Raw genomic sequence first — 20,155 nt, 5'->3', positions numbered from 1 at the left:
GGCGCGCTGGAGAGGAGAGGAGGGGCGGGGCGGGGCCGGTTCCGGAAGCGCTCGGCGGCGGCGGTTGCGCGCCGGGCTCCGGGCGGGCTGGTGCGGGCGAGGGATGGAGGTGATCAGAAGCAGTGAGTGACCGGCGGCGGGCTCCGAGCCGTGCGCGGTGTTCCCCGGTGACCCCGCTCCCTCCCCCCGGGCCGGTGGCAGGCTCCGGCCTTCGCCTCAGGGATGCCAGGCGGCCGCGCTGCTCCCGCCCCTGCGGGCCGGCCTGAGCGGCGGGCGGGAAGGAGGGCTGAACGCGGGCTGAGCGCGGCGGGCGGCCCCGGCCGGTCGCCTCAGGTGTGCTTTTACCTCTTGCTGCAGATTTTAAGGATAACCTAAGCAAAGTGTACGAAGCTGTCGAAGAAGCGGACTTCCTGGCCATTGATGGGGAGTTCTCAGGTACGGCCGCGCGCTCTGTGAGCTGTGGGCCGTATCGTGTGGTAACGGAACGCGGCCGAGCGTTTGGCTTAGACAAGCGGCAGAGGCTTCTGGTGTGCCTTGTGTGCAGTGGTGGGGCTTTGGTCGAGGAAATGCATGTCTGTGTGCCGTGGAGTCGGAGAACGGTCTGTTGTAGCCGCGGATCTTCTCCCGCCCGCGGTGATTTCTGGTGTCGCTTGGTTGGTTGATTCTCAGCTGCAGCTGTGCCTGTGTTGTGCATGCAGGAGGTTGGGAAACATAAGGGAGGTCCTGCCTGTGTTTGCACAGGGAGAGGCAGCGGAAAGAACTCTGACATTTCTAAGGTCTGGGGGTCTGTGCGTCAGAGAGCCTGCAGTAAATGTTCTGGCTGTGGGATGAAGTCAATTCACCCAACCACAAAGCGAGTGTGAGCAGAGCTGCGTTTGTTAGATGTGCTACTTCGGGGTGCATGGCTGCTAATTGGTGTTGCATCGGATGTTTAAGTCGTTCATCAAATCTCTATGCCCTACTCACGTTTTTCGTTTGACTTTGAACCACTGCTGTGTTGTAATGTCAGCACTGTGTTTGTGTCACACAGAATGAGAACCATGCTTTTAAAGCAAGGTTTTAGTGTTAGAACTGCACATTCTAGTTGGACATATTTTATGTTTGAGACTCATGCTTTTACACAATAGAAAGCTTCTCTTGACTGACGTCTTACCAGTTGTTGCATTTCTAGCTGTGGCTAATTTTCAAAAGCTTACCCTAAGCTCTGCTTTTTCAGGGATCAGCGATGGGCCTTCTGTTAGTGCATTAACCAATGGCTTTGACACACCAGAAGAACGGTATCAGAAACTTAAAAAGGTAAAGTGTTCACCATGACAGAAATGAAAGTGTTGCAAAAAGTTAGAACTCTAGTTCAGCAAAGAGGCAGTGCAGCACAGTATGATAACTGGAGGTCTGTAAAATTGAGTTACCTGTGTGAGCTGACAAAGAGTTGCTTGTTTTATTGTTTCTGCTAGCACAAGTATTGGGGAAAGACGTATAAAACCTGATGAAGTTGTGGGAAGAGCAAACCAAGGAGTGTGATTTTTCGTGTAAGTTGTAGTAGATCTGTTGAACTTGTTGTCAGAGAATGTTGAGGGTGTTAAAAATTTTTGGTTCAAACTGGGACTTGGTAAGAGAAAGTCAGTGACAGAGAAGCTACATCAGAATGAGGGTCCTTCCTGAACAGCCTCTCCTCCATCAGAATGTACTGTCTCTAACAAAATCAAAATGCCAGCTGTCACCATCACACACACACACACACACACACAAAATACAAAAAACAGTCCAATGGCCATGGGAGACAACGTGTGTGAGGTTAAAGCTGTGATGGTTTGGGTTGTCATGCTCCCATCCGCAGGGCTCAGAAAAGTGCTAAGCATGGCAGCAGTACTGTTTTCTGATGGCATCCATGGAGTTTACGCTGTTTACTATTATTCTGTTAAGAGACATTCAAGGACTAAACACTGCTAACTGTTATTCTGCTAAGAGGCAGTATTACAGTATGAGAGACATAGTGGTCGGTGTTCCTATCGTTCCTCTCCACTAGAGGTGGCCATTGAGAAACTGTGTTTTCCTTGTGTTTGAAACAGCTGTTTAGCCCTCCAGATGAGCGAATCAGTGCAACTAGAAGGCTTCTTTATTTTCTTATCCACTTACAGCAGTGTTAAAAACCTTTCCAGTGTTAATTCAATGATTGTGAAACAGTTGAGGACACCATGATAAAGTGCCTAGCAGCTATGCTAGCTCTTATATCGCTGTTAGCCATGTGAATTAGAAGACTATTTAGTGTCATTATATGTATTTGGAAGCTACACACGTCCCTCACAAAGTGTTCCCACATTACATGGAATGTAAGTGAACACTGAGAAGAATTGCTAGATGCTTTAGATGCAGTGTGTCCTCCTGATGTGAGTAACAGCTGGGGAGATATGGGAGTTCCTTTAGTTCTTGTGTATTTAGGGAATGAGAATTATTACAGATTGTATTACAGATACAAAATATATACAGAGTGTATTACAGATGATTGTTGAACAAAAGTAAGATGATAAATGGGAATGAAGGCTAGATAAAAAGATCTAGTCCATTTACTAAAAATTACAGAATGTGTATTGATTGTGAAGATGCAGACTAGGTTAACTCTGAAATGAAGCTGTTTTTAAATGTATACCACTTTTGTTCTCATGCAAAGTTTTCCTTACCTTTTCAGCATTCCATGGATTTTTTGCTCTTTCAGTTTGGCCTTTGCACTTTTAAATATGACCACACAGAAGAGAAGTATGTAATTCTCTTATTCCTTGTGTTGTTCACTGAGGAATTTATGAAGTAATGTTGATAAACTGCATTGATGTGCAACTCATCTTTTTCGCAGGTATATTATGAAGTCATTTAATTTCTATATTTTTCCAAAACCCTTTAACAGAAGTTCACCGGATGTCAAGTTTGTCTGTCAGGTTAGTAGAAAAATAGATTTGATTTTTTTTGCTTGGCTGAGCTATGCCTGCAGAAAATTCCTAAGCAGCGTTTTCAGGAAGATCAGTACGACCATCGAGAGAGAGAAGTGGTTGGTTCCTTAACAGCTTAGAAAACAGATAAGCACAAGTTTCTGGGTTTGGTTTTGTTTTCTTAGATAAGAAGTAAAAAACGTCGGTTAAGAATAATCCCCAAAAGTGAGCTTCAAGACAATATTTGTGACTTAGTTTTAAAATCTTGGAGCTAATGTTTCAAATCTGGCAAGATCATTCTAATTTTTTCCTTGTCTGTCTGCTTGTTTCTGTGCTTTTCCCATTTGGTCCTCTATTCCCAACTGCTGTTTCAGTTTCACTGCTTCCCGGGCTATTGCCAGCATTTTTCTGCTCTCAGGTTTGTTCTCCTGTACCATGTTTTTCTCTTTCCCTTCCTTGCTCCGTGTCACTTGTTCTTTCATCTTTATCAGTTCTTATTGCGTATGTGGAAAAAAGTCATAAATGTAAGCAGAAATTTTGAGATTAGCACTTTAAGATTAATATTTGAGGAAAACCTAGAATACAATCTGCTTAAATGTTGCTTTTAACTGAATTGCTGATACTTTCTACCCAACCTGACACAGCAGCAGAGATTTCTTTCCGTACATTTGTTTTTCCTTGTGATAAAGCAGTATATGTATTTAGTGAGGAAAATTGTAATAAAAGATAATACAAAGAAGTAGAGTCTCAGATTATTTTAATTCAAGGATATGATTGTTTTCTAGTCAAATTTTTTGTTCAAGCAAAGCATGCAAATGTCAAAACATAGTTAAAGAAAACCTCCCTGTTCCTTCAGGGAGCTGAGGATGATGTTCTCATGCAGCCAGACTTGCTGCTTGTCCTGAATGTGCATTTTTGTTTTCTTTTTCCTGGGATTTGAGACTTACTCTCAGAAATTTAGTTATTTCTTTTGTTATTGTTCTTATTTTAATTATATCTCTACCATGTTTTTCATCTAGCTGTGCTTTGCACTCAGGCAGATCAAGAAGCACTCGGGAATTAACCTGTCTCCTAGACTGGGATGTTTACTCTGATTTTTAAGCTCTAATAAATGAACATGAGTGCTCCTTAACTGGGTGTTTAAACTGAAGCTGTGGATAACTATTCTAGGCTTAACTGCACTGAGCAGTGCTAAAGAAAGTTTTGGGCTGTCTGTGTTAAGACTATATTGTATAGTCTTATACAAGGCAGGAGAGAGCCTGACCCTCTGTGCTGCTAAGACAGAAGTATTCTCTTTGTTGGGCTTTACTGTCTTGATTCAGGAAACAAAGTCAATCAAAAGTTTCCACAGCAGTTCCAGTTGAAGCTAGCGTATTTTCACCGGCTTGTTATCGATGCACCAAATAACTTCAGACTGAGCACGTGTCACATTAACTTGGAGAGACATTTAGGGCTAGGGATGCCTTGTGAAAATTGAAAGTAAGTGACAAAAGTGACATGGTTTAAAGTGGATCTGAGTTCTTTAGGCTCACAAACTTACTTGCTTCTGGCTCTGAACTTACATAATTTCTGAAAAGCTTAAATTTTCAACAATAATTGGTCTTTGTGAGACACTGATGCTCTTGCCAATTGCAAACTTATATTCTTTTGTTGCAGAGTTCAAGCATAGATTTTTTAGCAAACCAAGGATTTGATTTTAATAAAGTTTTTCGCAATGGTGAGTTGTTTTTCTTTTTTCCCTGTTCGTTAAATTCATGTCATCTTCGTTTTCTGCAGAAAGAAGAAGGCAACTAAGATGTTATTCTCTTAACAATGGAATTCTCTAAGAGTAATTCTGAATTACTAAACTCTAAGGATAATTCTAAGTTATTTGTATCTGATTCTAGAATTATGCTGATAATTACTCTTCAAAGGTCTGTTCTGTGGAATTAAAATTAATAGAATTCATGCTTAGATAAGTACTCGGTAGGTTTTTGGTTTTTTTTTTTACCGATTAAACATGGATAAGGGTAACAAATTACATGGCAGGATAATGGAACAGTTGTCAGGCCTTTTTAGAAACGTTTTAGCAAAGGTGTCTGTGCTTTGGAATTGATGCCGCTGCGGTCTGTTATCAAAGCAGCGCAGGTGTTGAGGAAGAGAAGTGCTCAGTATTCTGGTGATTGCCATCTGAATTTGTGCCAGTCTCACGCTCGTGCTTTATGCAGATGAGGCATACAGCTCTTAAGAATCTAGTGGTACCAGCTCATCTGTTGTGTGGTAGAAGAATGCTTTTGTACCTGCAAATTAAGAATGAGCTCTAGAGCAGGAGATCTGAAAGGTCGGGATGTGTGTTCAGCCTCCAGGGTGTATTGTGGGCAAACACTTGGTTAGTAACAAGTCTTAGCTAAATCATATGTCCCTAACGTACCTGTAATTATGATGAGTTTTGGAATGTCTTTTTCAGGAATTCCATATTTAAATCAGGAAGAGGAAAGACAGTTAAGAGAACAGTATGATGAAAAGCGTTCTCAGGCCAATGGTGCAGGATCTCTCTCCTATATTTCTCCTAATGCCACAAAGTGTCCTGTTGCAATTCCTGAAGATCAGAGAAAATTCATTGATAAAATAGTGTAAGTAAAAATTGTTTAGTAATAAACTGGAGTTCTAATACACAAATGGTAACATCACAATAAATTATATCTTAAAAAAAAGAATTCCTCTCCTGCTATTTATGATGAAATATTCTGTGAAAGGAAGGAGAAGTTTGAAAAAATTCATTATGAGGTTTTTGTTTGGTAAAAATCGCTTTAGTTGTCCATCAGCACAAGGAGGAATTAGATTTCTGTGTTACTGCTGTTCTTGAATCTGGTAGAAATCTTTCCAAAGCAGAGCAGAATTACAGGAAGGAACAGTCCCCCAAGACTTTTATTCAGTCTTCATCTGGCTGGCGTTACTTAATGGTTTTAAGTAGAAAAAGAGACGTATCCCGCAGCTACTGGGTTGTTCAGTGCTTCTTTATTGCATCTTTCTCCAGATGTTTTTGAAACAAAAATGTGAACAATAGTGCCATGTTTGTATGTTGAAGACATTTTTATTAGTTCACTAGCTGTGTTGTTGTTTGGTTTTAAATAGTGTTTTCTTCATGGGAGAGCTATATGCATATTGGTAAAAACTGAAATCTGTAGGACCAAATAATCTATTTAATCTCTTTCTTCCAGGGAACAAATAGAAGAATTTTTAAAGAATGAAGAAAATGAAAGTTTGGAACTGGAGCCATGTACAGGGTCAGTTTTCTGAAATTGTCTTCTGAAAATGATTTTTTTTTTTACTCTATTGAATTAGGAGAGTGACAAGGAAGAAAGATATTTTGACTTGCAGTTCTTTCTTTACTCATTTGTCCTATCTCTGAATGTTGAGAAAGTGTAGTAATCTGTATGAACGTCATGCTCTACTTTGAGCCATAACATCAGCATACATATTTAAGTACTCGCGTTTAAGTATAGCCAAGATCTGTCTTATGTATATCGAAGCTTCTTGCATACCTAAGCCTACTTTTGCTGTTAACAAAGTGCATGATCTAAATTGTCAGTGTTTGTTGTTGACGCTGCGTGTTAAAATTGGCTTTAGTCATTCTCCTTCCCAAAGTCTATTCAGCTTTGGAATCCAGATCTTTGGAGAGTATGGTTGTGATTTAAAAAAAAAAAGCCATGTGAAGTTAGAGATCATTGTGAAGTGAGTGAAGTTGTGTTACCATGTTGATATTCAGTAATGGTGAGTGTGGAGTGTTTGCTAAGAAGAGGATTTGGGGATGGATGTACAAAATATTGTAAATGCTTCCACAGCTTAGCAACTAGCCTATAGGTTTGGGTATCAGTAACTTTTGCCCTTAGCTTAAAAGTCTTTGTACAGATGAGAGAAGCAGCCTTTACTTGAGTATTACTGGTTTAGAATGCATAAGATAAGTGTTAATAACACAATTGTCTTTTGGTTTTAGGTTTCAGAGGAAACTAATTTACCAGACCTTGAGCTGGAAGTAAGTTACTGATAATGCTGCCTTTACTCTGTGATTTCAGTATTTCTGATTTAAAAACAAAATAAAATCTGAGTGAGAGCTAATGAGTGATTAATTCTTTTAAGTGAAGATTTCTCTGATATTCTGAAGGTTGTGTGTTCTGTGGCTCTGCCAAAATATGGAAGTATTTTGGCAATTGAGTGTGGTTGTGATGCAGTGATACAAGCAAGTAGCAGAGGTAGCAGAATTGGTATTAATATTTCCAAGGGTGGTTTATAAATACTAAAATGAATTACATGTTAAAGGCCTGCAGCCACCAAAGTACTTGTGGCTTCAAGTAAGCAAGAACTTTCTTGCCAATGTTTTGTCTTTTGCTTTTCTTGAAAGTAACTTCTGGATTGTGATGAAGTGCCTTGGAAGTTTACTCAGTATTGATTAACTAAGATGTTATGGGCTCTGCAACAGTAGGATGGGAAATTGCATAAGAAACTACCTTAATCTTAGTAACTGTTAAAATATTCTAGGTGCATAAGGAGGCCAATTTGACTGGCCAGTATTTTAACAGTTAACTTTTTATAGTTCTTTTGCATGTAAGACTAAGATTTATAGTAATAATGAAACATGAAGTTACGTAATTGCTACTGTGGATTCAAGATGCTAACTGCCAAATAAATAACTACTGATACTTACCTTTCTATTTTGTAGGTATCCAAAAGGTATCCACGTTGAAACTCTAGAGTCAGATAAGGTAAGCAGGTGTGCTACTGCCTGGGAGCTTTGTCCCGTTGGAAGGAAATTGTACCAGGTCTCACCAACTGCCCTGATTTCTAGGTCTAATCTGAGCTTTCCTGTGCCAAATCTGGAACATTTAAACTGAAATTTGATTAACTAGTTTCTGATCTTTAAATCTGACTGACATTTGAATGATAAACATATATATGTGTGGCTTAATATTATTTAACAGTTAAAAATATAAGTGCCAAAGAATGCTTTAAAATGTAGTGGATCTGACATTTAATGTTGATGAGAAGTAAGTCCATTGGTGAAAAGTAAATCTTGATCTTAGGAGTAATAAACAACAGTCATCACATACTGTATCCTCCCTTCTTAGCCCAGATCTCAACTCCAAAAAACATTTGAAATCCACAGGCTATGATGAAATACTGGTAACCCTTCTTAGAAGTAAGAAGTGTATTTAGTAAAAGATAGGTTTAGTGGATAGCTTTCTAAAGCTGACTTTTGTGTATGGGTGATAAAGTGGTGCTTAGAAGAAAAACAGTCGTGTTGTGAAGTAACTGCTGCTAGGTATGACTTAATCTTCTTAACAATTCAATTTGCAAAAACTTGAATGGTCTTTGTGAACTTCTCGGGGTCATTCCTCAAACAATACTTCTTTTGACTTTAGAAGGAGAGATATATTGTTATTAGTAAGGTAGATGAAGAAGAACGAAAAAGAAGAGAACAGCAGAAACAAGCAAAGGAACAGGTAAATATTTGCAGTAAGTTCCATTTCTTTAGTTTGATTTTAAGAGGGTGGGGAAGAATCCATGCTTTCAGTCAGCTGTGCAGAACTGTGATAGGGCTTGGGAGTATTTCCTTCTTGCTTAGCTGTTGCTGTTGCTTGAAACTGATTCTCCAAATTCTACTCAATTAACTTTGGCTTTTCAATATAGGAAAAAATTTCAAAATACTCCACAAGATTCTAACATTACTCCATCTTTAAACAATATTTAGCCAGTGTTCTGGAGCAGTGAATTCCTCCTTGTGTGAATATGCTGTATCAGAGAAGCAAGCTCTAGTCAGAAGAAACATAGGTCAATTGACTTTAGTAGTACTGTAGAACTATAGTCCTTGCAAAAAGCCTTGCAGAGTTTCTCAAGCAAGTTTTCACATTATTTGGATTTACAATTTGAGTAGTACTCTGTTACAAAACTCGTTTGCTTTCAGTTGTCTGAGTTAATGTTCTGTACAATTAAAGTAATCTGATTCTTCTTGATTGAATGGTGCTGCACATGACTACCGTAGTAACAACTTGACTGCAAAGTTATTTGTGGTATTCAGTCACTCAGCATTTATGGGACTTGATACTTGTGCTTACTGAGCATGAGGAAAGTTTCACGATGTACCAAGACTTGGACTGTGGGAGATGTTGATCACGCTTTTCTTTTTAACTTGCTGTTATTTTGATTCACTTGTCTTTTTGCCTTTCCTTCTTTAAGATGGGTAAGATAAGATGTTTATCTTATTATTATCTAATTATTATCTAATTATTTTGTTATCTTCTTCTTTTTGTCCCTTGGAGAGGGGAGTGAGCAAAAGGCAGTGCGAGTGTTTGGCTGCTGGCTGGGGTCAGCCCACAGCGGTAGCTCACAACTTGTCCAGCATTACAGTGATCCAGAGATGCATTAAAACTGGAGTGATCTCAGTGGCATCTGGCTTTGGCCCTGTGTGTCCCCAAACTTCAGCATTTCTTTTGTGGTCTCTTACTGCTTATGTCTGAAAAATGGTATGAGCCAAACTGGGATTAAAATTTTCAATGTACGCTGGGATTGTGGAAGTGGTGGAGTCTCCTTCTCTGGAGATGTTCAACACCTGCCTGGACGCCTACCTGTGAGACCTGGTGTAGGGAGCTGCTTTGGCAGGGGGTTGGACTCGATCGTCTCTGGAGGGCCTTTCCAACCCCTACGATTCTGTGATTCTGTGTGCAGGTACCATTTTGATGATTGTTGTATTTGTATTTCACTAATGCCAGAATCTTTGCTTACAGGAAGAACTGAATGATGCAGTAGGATTTTCCAGAGTTGTTCATGCCATTGCAAATTCTGTGAGTTGAGATTATTTTTAATGTACTTCTAGCTGTAAGAAAAATAAATAGTTCCAACAAAGGTTCTTTTCTTACCTTTTTTTGCAAGAGAAGATTAAATACACATTGAAGTTGCTTCCCTTTTTAGTGTTTTCTTTTTTCTAGTTGCTGTTGTCATTGTTTTCAATGGTAAGCTAAAGTCATGGACCTACTTATCTGTAAGAGTCAACAGTAGAAGTAGAAGTAGAAAATGCTTACAGCTTTAACAGGATTCTCTTTAGAAACTAAGCTCTGAGCTTTTTTTTTCCTCCTCTGTTCCAAAGAGATCGTTTAACTTTCTTGCAGCCAAAGTCTTAATCATAAAAGGTCACCTGGGTCTCTTCTTTCTACATAGTTAAAGCAGGCTATAGTTTGAGCCCTTCAGCCTGTTTATTTTCATGTAGTTGAGGCAGTGTGCAGTTTAAAAAAGAAATGTGTATGCATATTGATTTCTCTACCAAGTATAAGATGTGGGGTAGTGGATAAGGTTGTCATGTCAAATGAAGCAAAGCTGACATTTCAGAAATTTCTTGCACTTTTTTGACAAGAAACTTCCTTGTACAGCATCTGGCACAAAAGGTTCCCTGCTTGAGAAGCCATGTCACACCCATAACTATTGTATATTAATTACAGCCATAGGGAGTATTTTGTCATTTGTTGTAAAAGCTGTAAATTAAAAGGTAAGCAACTGACAGGTTACTTAATCTTGGGTAGTTTACATTTGGATGCCAAGTTGTGAGAAGCTCCCGTAGTATTATCTTCTGATCATTTCAAGATGTTGCTGAAGGCTGTATTAAGTGTTGAGAACAGAAAAATGAGAGGAGGGGCTGCCCTGAAAGAATGGAAGGGTCTGTGGGCAGGTAGAGAGCAGCAAGTAGGCAGATTGGGCTTGTGCTTGTTCTTGGCTGCTCTCTGCTGACATCTGGGACTGTGCTTTTCACATGCTATCATTGATTTATCTGTGCCTGGAAGCGTGACTAACTTCTAACGTACTTTTCACAGGGCAAACTTGTTATTGGGCACAACATGCTGCTAGATGTTATGCATACTATACATCAGTTCTATTGTCCTCTACCTGATGTAAGTAATCTTCTCAGTGTGCAGATGAGATTAAAGTCATATATTAAGGCATTTATGTCATCAACTCCAACCTTTCTTTTGAGTGAAAGCATATGATGGTTTTACTAAGAACTGTAGAGAAGTATTTTAAAATAAACACTTGTGGCTTCTTGGCTGCCGCCTTATCTTCTTAAATCCTCATATAGAAAGCTTAGTTGAATTCTTCTCCTACACTTTCAAAAATTCAAATTAAATGTTGGAATTGAATTGTGCTTTCTGGTTGTATCTGACTCCTTCAGGATCTGCTTCAATAATGGCAGACAAATTTATGTATTTGCTAAGAGACTGGCTTGGAACAGTTGGTTGCTGTGATGATATATAATGCTTTTTCCCCTCTACTTACAAAATTGTTAAATGTCTTTTCATATAATAAAGTAAAATGAATAGAATGATAAGAAATTTGATAGCAGAAATTTATGATGAAGCTCATTATGTTAAAGAGGTGCAATGTCTGAGTAATTGGAGAGAATGCTTTCATGAGCACCACGGGGCAAGTCTAACAATTAAGATAGACTGAGTAATGTACTGGCACTAAAAACAGTGTGTGAGAAAGCCAAAGCTCCCTTTGAAGGGATGGGCTGCATGGTGGTTATGTCACTTGCAGTCCTCAAGGGCTGGTGGATGTTATGGGAAAGACTTGAGTGGCAGGTGAGAGAAAGCATCTGTGACCTGTCTGGACAGTGTTGGAACACAGTGTTGGAACACAAGCAGTTATGAGTTGTGCTTGCACTGAAACTTGGATTATATAAACCGTTAGGAAGTCATCTTTCCATCTGGAGTGACTGTTTACATTCCAGTGATGCATTACATGCTGGAAATACATTTTCAGGAGTTTCAGTAAAACTGTTGGAATTACAGGTTATCTAGGATATGTGATAAGGTAGGGTATAGGTGTTGAAGAGCATTTCTTTCTACAAATCACAGACAAAACAGAAGTAATTAGTCAGTCTGTAGTTCTGTGTAATTGCAGGTGATACTTACGGTAATGCTGAAAAAACATCTCTTGTGGGGCGAGAGTTAGTCTCTGCATCTCAGTGAAGTCCAGCTGCAAAGGTGATGAAGGGCCTGGAGCATCTCTCCTGTGAGGAAAGGCTGAGAAACACGGGTCTGTTCAGCCTGGGGAAAAGAAGACTGAGAGGGAATCTGGCCAATGTTTATCAATCTCTGAAGGGAGGTGGGAGGCAAACGGATGAGGCCAGGCTCTTCTTGGTGCGCAGCAACGGGATGAGGAGCCATGGCCTAAAATTTGGACATAGGAGGTTCTGTCCTGACATGCAGAAGAGCTTCCTTGTGGGGAGGGTGACGGAGCGCTGGCACAGGCTGCCCAGGGAGGTGGGGCAGTCTCCTCCTGTGGGGATATTCCAGAGCCATCTGGGCGCTGAGCTGTGCGACCTGTTGCAGGGGCCTGCTTTAGCAGGGGGTTGCACTCAATGATCTCTTCAGGTCCTTCCAACCCCTCTGATTCTGTGATCCTGTAATTTTAGAAGCTGTCTGGATAATTGTTACAGTGGTACCCTACCATTCTGAGACTGACTGACAATTAACTTATTTGGCTTTTCTTTTCTGGTTTAATATTAATTTAGGACCTAAGTGAATTCAAGGAAGTAACGTCATGTGTCTTTCCCCGGTAAGATTTTAATTCAAACTTGCAACTTCTTTAGTACTGTTTTTATCAAACGGATGCTATTTTTGTAGTGCTGTGACAAGAAGTAGAATTGTGAACAAGTTAGATAAATAGTTTTAAAAATATTATGTGACATGTCTTGTTCACAAGAGCTGTGCTATTCTTCTTGACAAAAAATGATACTTTTGCCCTTTGCTTTTTGTCACAATTATTGGTGTTTTGACAGAACATCAAATGAGTCTGCACTACATTTGGAACAAGATCTGTTTGCTACTGACAATGTCTTTTGCTACTGTTTAGTCAGTGGACAAAGCCAATGCGTTTTGACTACTCTGAGATCTGAGAATAATGCTTCAGTAGGGTGAGACTGCTGCTTCCCAGCTAATTCACCCAAGCATTTCTAAGGGTTTGGTGAAATGGACGTTCTTCTGTTCTAACTTACTTAACTCTTACTTTGTTTCTAGGCTATTGGATACAAAACTGATGGCAAGTACGCAGCCTTTTAAGGTAAATTGATGTAGTGTTTTGGAATGGTTTGAAGTTACAACAGTGTATCAAAACATTTTTTTTAGGTAAATGTCTAACAACATGTTCTATCATGATCTTTAAAAAAAAAAAAAAAAAAAAAAAGTTTTTTCTTGTCACCTTATCTGAACTCCTGAAATTCTTAGGATACAAACTAACATTTTATCAAGTGATGTTTGTTTGTTGCAGTTTCAATGTAACATAGAGCTTTGAGTTACAAAGTGTACAGTATGCAGACTTCGGTAGTTGCCCTTAATATGTTCAACCTTTTTGACTGGTATTTCAGATATTTTCCCTTGCTCAGCGTGCTGCCTTTCCCACATCCCATATGTGGAAACAGATTCAAATAGAATATAATTTTGGCATAATACGTCTTCAAGAATTCTGGAGAGTATTGATAAATTCTTGTGACTCATAGGTGCTGTGTTGTGGGCAAGGCAAGTTAGCTTTTTAAAACTTGTGTGGATGGACTTCTCTGATGTAATGGTTTTGGAATAAGGTCCTGTGCAAGTCCTTGCAGGACACAAGGTGGCAGCAGTAAGGATTCATTTTATTCTGTTTGATTTCGGTTTCCGGAGGAAATGTGCGTGACCATGGCAGTTAACACTGACTTTTCTTGCAGGACATCATTAGTAATACATCCCTTGCAGAACTGGAAAAGCGTTTAAAAGAGGTTCCGTTCAGCCCTCCTAAAGTTGGTAAGGATGTATCAAAATGGTGGACTTTTTTTAATTCTTGGCCCGAGATGTAAATTTCCATACTAATATTTTGTATTTTGCTGAAAGGGGCTTTAAAATCAGGCAATATTACACAGTGCAGCTGTATTTAGTTGGTAGGAATCCTTGCACTTTATTTCAGATAAGAGAAGAATGGAGGTGTTTCAGTGAACAGCAGTTTTGTCATTTTCTAATGATGGCATTTGTTTTTTAGCTTGATTTTTGGAGAGTAATTTGAAACTGTTTAAAACTCTCTTATTTGCTTATAATTGTCTGTCAGATCAAAGCCAGTATACTGTGAGGGGCACTTGAGCAAACAGAACTAAGAAATTCTGCAAGTAGTGATTAGTTATACATGTTGTACAAATTAGTTGAGTTCCTCTGGAGCTTTCTTTGCTTTGAAGTGAAAGAAAGAATATTTAATAGAAGGGTAAGCTTGTCTCAAGATTGAGCGGGTGGCTCAGAAGGTAAGACTATGGTAGAAGGGAAATGTATCTATTTAAGAGTAACTTAAGCACTGAGTGACTGCTCTTTTAGCTGCAAGGCAGTCAGGAGAAAGAGTGGTGTATGGGGAAATCCTGTTGTTTTTGCATTAATGTTTTGTCAGAGCTAAGTAGGTATGTGAAAGACGAGATTAATAGTTTCCCAATAGGGTTGGGTTTCTATCCCAGGAACCTGTTCTTCTTTAAAAGATGTACCTGGTTAAAAACTTCTGAAAATCATAAAAGCTTACTAGAAATGATACTCTGTGACAAAATAAGTGTGTGTGTGTGTGTGTGTGAACATGCAGGTAACTGGAGTGATGTATGCTGACAAACTATGTTTTCTCTTTAGAAAGTGCAGAAGGATTTCCAAGTTATGACACAGCTTCTGAACAACTTCATGAAGCGGGATACGATGCTTACATTACTGGACTGTGCTTCATCTCCATGGCTAACTTTTTAGGTATCTATGTAGTCTTTTTCAGACCTTAGTGCTATCTGTAGCTTCTTATTATGTACTGAATTTCTGCTTTCTTTGTTAGGTTCGTTTCTTAGTCCTCCAAAAAATCATGTGTCTGCTAGATCAAAACTCATCGAACCTTTTTTTAACAAGTAAGTAATGCCATACTTCAAAGAATGTGAACCCAAACCCTTCTAAAACCTTGAAATGTATCACTAGCCTCGGAATCAATGGCTAACAGCATTTTTCTTAGCAGAAATTGAAGTGCTAGACTTTCTTCTTCACACTAATAATGCTGCAATGAAGCCAAAATTTGTACAGTGAATACCTTTTATTTGGAAGACAATAATTTACTTTCTGCTAGCCTGTAAAGGGACACTTAGGAGAGTTAAACGTAGACGGTTAGAGTTAAACCATCAAAACCTGGACTTCTCGAATGGCTTTGTCAATGTCAGTGTTGGGAATATGGCTGTAATTTTATCATTATTTGTAGGGCAAGATTTGGGAGTAGCACGGTTGAAGAAAAACCGGTCGGGCGTTCTTTGTGGTGTGGTACACTAAGACTGCTGATAAAATTAAAATTGAGCATGCTTAAATAATGTGGAAAAATTAAAATCTAAATAACAAAAAGCTGTTGTATTAACTTGTTGGGTAATGGATCGTTTTAAAGAATAAGAACCACATATGATTAGTAGGCTGTATGGGATGAAGATATGATTGGTATTTTTCTGTTTTACTTCAGGCTATTTCTTATGAGAGTAATGGACATACCATATCTGAATTTGCAAGGACCAGACTGTAAGTAGCTTTACTTCTTGTGTTCTTACTACCATTCTGACAAATTTCCTGGAGGAGGAGGTGTAAAGATTAGTTATCATACATTTACACGCAGGACTCTAGCTGTGTTTGGGTTATTAGCCGTTTATCAAAGGATAAAAACTTCACCCTTTTATTTGAAATTATATGGGGAATTGACTAGGACAGGTTAGACTCTTTAAAATGAATGTAAGAGGGTTGAAGATAGTAGCTTATATTTGTGTGTGAAGTCTAAGCATGGTGACCTGTTAGAGGTGGTGTCCTAACTCACATGCCTTCCTCTCCCCCCACTTGGCAGTAAGTACAGGATGCAAAGTACTGAATAGCAAATGGTCCCAAAAGTCTCCTGGCTTGCTGTCTTCACAATTGCCATGTAGTAGCATGTTTTCCTTAACTTCAGCCAAAATATCAGATTTATTTTTTTTGCCACATTAGGAAGTGATTTGAGAAATTGAAAAACATTATCTGAAATATTACTTAAACGTTTAAAGTTTTTCCAGGTTACAGACAGGGGGCTATAATAACTTGCTAATATAAGAGCATGTTTTACTGATACAGCCTTATTCTTCTGGAATGTTATATCATGAAGGAGAAAGCTTTGGATGAGTGTTACCACTGGTGCCTCTAATTAAGAAAGCATGAAGTCCTGCAGGTCAGCCTAGTTTTTGACCTAGGTGAGGGTTTAACTTTGTAGTGTCTTATATATGACTTATGTGATGCATCTTGGAGGTACAAGGATGTCTTCAGTGGCTCTTCCAGATGAGCATTGTTTCTCTGTGAAGACACTTTCCACACGTGTGTTAGAAACCTCAGACTGAAAGATGACCCTTTTATGATGTGCTAGTTCAATGGTAACAGAATGTAGTTCTAGAAAGATGGAGAGGTAAATATATACTGTAGTGGCATGCATGTAATTTTCAAATGCAGGAGGTGATCAGATCACTGAGCAGTGGCTCTGCAGATCTAGTGGAATGGTTATTTAATTATATTTCCCCAGTTTGATACTGAGTGGAAGGATAGCATAGGCAATACTCTGGATCATTGAGAGAAGGCCAAAGCTACTAAACTGTGAAGATGCTGCTTCTGCTTGCTGGCCAAATTACAGGATCATTTGGATGCTTTGCCAAGAAGAGTTGCCAAAAAAGACTCTGAAAATCTCTCTTTTATCTGCAAGTGTCCTCTGCAGAGCAGACTGATGCAGGCATTTCAGCAGAATCTGAACCAAGGATACCTTCTAAGCTTCAAAAAAATGTACACATAGTGTGGCTCTTTGAGTAGAAATAGAAGTTCATAAAGCAGCCAGAGATTCAAACACTGCTGTTGGCTGACAGCGTTGTCTGGACATTTTTTTTTTGCTTGCAGGTAGCCTTTATGCAAAGAAGTAAAATCATGCAAAGCATGCAAAGAATAAAGCTACACTATGGAGGAAGTTATGCTTAGAGTCTGTGCTTAAAAAAAAAAAAAGTGCAGCTAACTAGCTGACTGCCCAGAGTGTTGCAGTGTTTGTCACCTTGTTTATTCTGCTCAATTGTAGCTGGTTTGAGCCATTTTTCTAGAAATGATGGGCTTTGGTTGCACAAACAGTCTGATTATGTGAAAGTGACTTTCGTGGTCTTCAGCGTCGATTTCTTTTGTGCAGATGATCCTCACTGGGTGAGGTCAAGATATCCAGATATCTTTCAGTGTATATAAAACATCTTTGGTGCCTTTTTTTTGTATGTTGGCCTTTGTATGTATTTTTTTCTGGTGACAACTTTATTAATAGGAAGCCTGTCAGTGTGTGTTCTGTCTTGTACCTGGAATGAAAACTGCTTTGAACATTGTTTCAGGGCTAAGGTTTTTTTTACTGACAGAAAAATTGTATCATTGAATTATTGCTAAGAACATACTAAAACCGGAGCCAGAGCATGAAGAGCCTGCTGCTTTTTTGCTTTATTTTTCTATACTTAGCCCCAAACAGATTGATTTTGTGGGCAGTTCCTGCTGCATGTAATGCTGCTTCAGTTTCTTACACAAAATCATACTAGATCATCCGTATATCTACTTCATGCGTAAGTGCGGACAAGTTTTCCCTGATGCCTGGTGTTGTTCCATAGGTCTCGGCCTGTTTTCTTTATAATAATAAAAAGTAAAAGTTATATGACCATGTAAGGTAACTTTTTCTTTTTTAAGGTTGTGCTAAAGATACCAGTGGTAACTTTTATTCTAATAAATAACTTCTTATTTTGCAGTGCAGCCAAAACGAGATCATGTTCTTCACGTCACTTTTCCCAAAGAGTGGAAGACTAGTGACCTTTACCAGCTTTTTAGTGCCTTTGGTGAGTAATATAATCTAGTCTTCCTTATGTCTTTTTTTATTTTTTAATTTTTTCCTCTGACAATGGAAAATACGTCTGGTTTTCTTTGTTATTTTTGACCTATGAATTTGGGCTTAGTATGGGTAAATCATACATAAATCATAATCAGTAATTTTTGAAAGATACCTTTTGGAATTTCTTTGTAGTGATGCGTCTAAAATGTCTGCCTCACTGAACTGCTCTTTAGAAATCTTTGTTACCTGGTACTTGTTAAATATTGTGGAACTGTCATCTTTATATTCATATCCTCTCCTGGTAAAGAGTTGAGACTGAAGGTGACCAAAGGGAAAGGCTCTTGGTATGACAGGCAGATCAAGCCCTCAGGAGCGAAGTCAGTGACTTAAGTCATAGTTTGTAGTGTGGCAGAGGGATTCAGGGCAAACCTGAATCTTCCCTTGATTGAAGGAGTTACAGTGTGAACCCTAAGGATGTCTAATCACCAGTAACAGGGTGAAAGTCCCTCAGTATACTCAATATTGTCACTTCAGCGCTTGCTCTGATTCTCTATAGTAATAACTGTTGTCATATAACTATAATAACATTTCAGTAATAATATCTGTCTCTTCACCTAGAATGTGACTCAGTAGCCTGTTCAGGATCTCTGTTCCTTTTGACTTGATCTGCATTGCAGTGTGATGCTACTATAATGCAGGATAGAACTTTATATTCAAATTTGATAAGTCTAGAATGTAAGTTGCTGAGATTTTTCTTCAGTTAGACTCTCAGGGGTAAGAACCCCATGTAAGAGCAGCTTGGGTATTGTTTCTGCAGGCTTTTAAACACTCAGCCATATAACTTCACGCGTTTGAACAACTCCTTATCAGTGTTGGTGTGAAACGGAAGCAGGGATCACTACCACCAGAGGTCATGCTTACACATCTGAAGTACTATTCAATTTGGAATTGGAATTTATCTGTTTTTTTACAGATTCTAGAGCTGTGTGCTTTCGGATTTAAATTTACAAACTTGTGGTATTTTGGATAATGCTTAATCCATGTCAGAACAGGCTGCAGAGGATGCCTTCCAGAATTATAGGATCCCATGCTTTTTCAGCTGTAGCTGGATAGAGAGAGGGGCAATGTGAGATGCAGTGATTTGCCAAAAGCCCCAAAAATGTGGCAGCAACAGATGTGAATTATTTCCATTTATAATGCTAATTGAATTGAAGTGTTTTTAAAGTAAACTTTCACCTGGACTCTAAATAAATTGTCAAGTTAAATAATAACGTTGATCTGTCCTTAGAGAAAAATCATTTTGACTTGGTTTTAGCCTAGTACTTGAATTAGAGTTGTAATCTCCTGTGAAGTTTCTAATGAAAGCAGTGAGACAGCCAAAGTGACTGCGATGTCAAACTTGCAGCTGAAGTACTGCATGCAGACCAAGTGGAAACCTGTTGTTGCAAGATGTTTTTACAGTCTCATGAGTGAATGTAATTTCACTGAGCAAGTGCTCGCAGTACTGTGCACTCTAAAAACATTTGTTTCTTTAAACACTGATGTGAAGGTATTAAAAATAGTATCTGTTGCAGTTCATTCTTTTGTGCATATCTTTCACAGCCACTTAAATTAATGGGTTTTAATTAATTAATGGGTTTTAATTAAAACATGTACTACCACAGTATTGTAAAAACCTGCTACGTGAATTTTTTCCAAATGAGTGGAGTTAAACCTCTGCATCCTGGTTTGTGAGAACACGAGAGACTTCTCTGAGAGGAAAGTGAACAGTGGTGTATTCATGGAACCTTGCTGATCTGCAGATGCATAAATGACTTTAAAAAAAATAAAAGTAATTGATCCTTCATGTGCTTAAACCTTGTTCTGATAGTCTGAGCTACTACATACGTAGCTTTAAGTGACTTTTAAATCCAACTTTGAGACTCAATTGCAGGTTGACACGCTATGACTTTTGTTCCTGGCTCCCTCTGCTGAAAAATCCTCACTTAACTTTTTTTTTCTTACTTTTTTTTAAGAGAAGTGGAGCTTAAAAAATGACCCTGTCACATGTGAACAATCCAGTTTAAGGAAAAACTTCTTGCTAAATATTCTTCTGTAGCTTAGGTTCACATAGGCATCAGAGCTTCATGTACTGCACCTTTTAAAATTGTAATTATTTTATTCTGATCCTGTATTTCTGTGTACATTTCTGGTCTTTCCTCCCCCTTTTCACGGCAATGTTTCCTTCAGCTGTTTTTGCTTTCTTTGCACTCTCTTCCTGCCAGAGAGGTGGAAGCTCTGTTAACCCTTTTCAATTATTCACCAGGAAAATGTTGTTTGCATTCAATATATGCTTCGACTCTTAT

The 20,155-nt window shown here is 38.8% G+C and overlaps 1 protein-coding gene across 3 annotated transcripts in view; it reads left to right on the top strand.

Annotated features, from left to right (window-relative positions):
* Window positions 1–51: 51 nt before the first annotated feature.
* Window positions 52–20,155, top strand: part of PARN (poly(A)-specific ribonuclease) — a 34,599-nt gene continuing 14,495 nt past the window's right edge. For 2 of the 3 annotated variants that reach the window (XM_042864396.1, XM_042864398.1), the window contains exons 1-20: window positions 52–122; window positions 358–435; window positions 1,217–1,296; window positions 2,687–2,754; window positions 2,849–2,930; window positions 4,578–4,638; window positions 5,368–5,533; window positions 6,122–6,187; window positions 6,898–6,936; window positions 7,621–7,663; window positions 8,321–8,401; window positions 9,683–9,739; window positions 10,760–10,837; window positions 12,460–12,503; window positions 12,965–13,007; window positions 13,648–13,723; window positions 14,576–14,686; window positions 14,766–14,835; window positions 15,426–15,481; window positions 17,731–17,817. In XM_042864396.1, the coding sequence (XP_042720330.1) occupies window positions 104–122; window positions 358–435; window positions 1,217–1,296; window positions 2,687–2,754; window positions 2,849–2,930; window positions 4,578–4,638; window positions 5,368–5,533; window positions 6,122–6,187; window positions 6,898–6,936; window positions 7,621–7,663; window positions 8,321–8,401; window positions 9,683–9,739; window positions 10,760–10,837; window positions 12,460–12,503; window positions 12,965–13,007; window positions 13,648–13,723; window positions 14,576–14,686; window positions 14,766–14,835; window positions 15,426–15,481; window positions 17,731–17,817 (1,405 nt within the window). In that variant the 5' untranslated portion in view covers window positions 52–103. Of the gene's footprint in view, window positions 123–357; window positions 436–1,216; window positions 1,297–1,454; window positions 1,530–2,686; window positions 2,755–2,848; window positions 2,931–4,577; window positions 4,639–5,367; window positions 5,534–6,121; window positions 6,188–6,897; window positions 6,937–7,620; window positions 7,664–8,320; window positions 8,402–9,682; window positions 9,740–10,759; window positions 10,838–12,459; window positions 12,504–12,964; window positions 13,008–13,647; window positions 13,724–14,575; window positions 14,687–14,765; window positions 14,836–15,425; window positions 15,482–17,730; window positions 17,818–20,155 lie in introns of those variants that run through there. The other variant, XM_042864397.1, reaches the window with a different exon arrangement.

This window comes from Lagopus leucura, unplaced genomic scaffold (assembly GCF_019238085.1).
Source record: "Lagopus leucura isolate 7727_CA_CO unplaced genomic scaffold, USGS_WTPT01 Super-Scaffold_760, whole genome shotgun sequence".
NCBI classification, from domain to species: Eukaryota; Metazoa; Chordata; class Aves; order Galliformes; family Phasianidae; genus Lagopus; species Lagopus leucura.
This window is presented reverse-complemented; position numbering and strand designations above follow the sequence as displayed.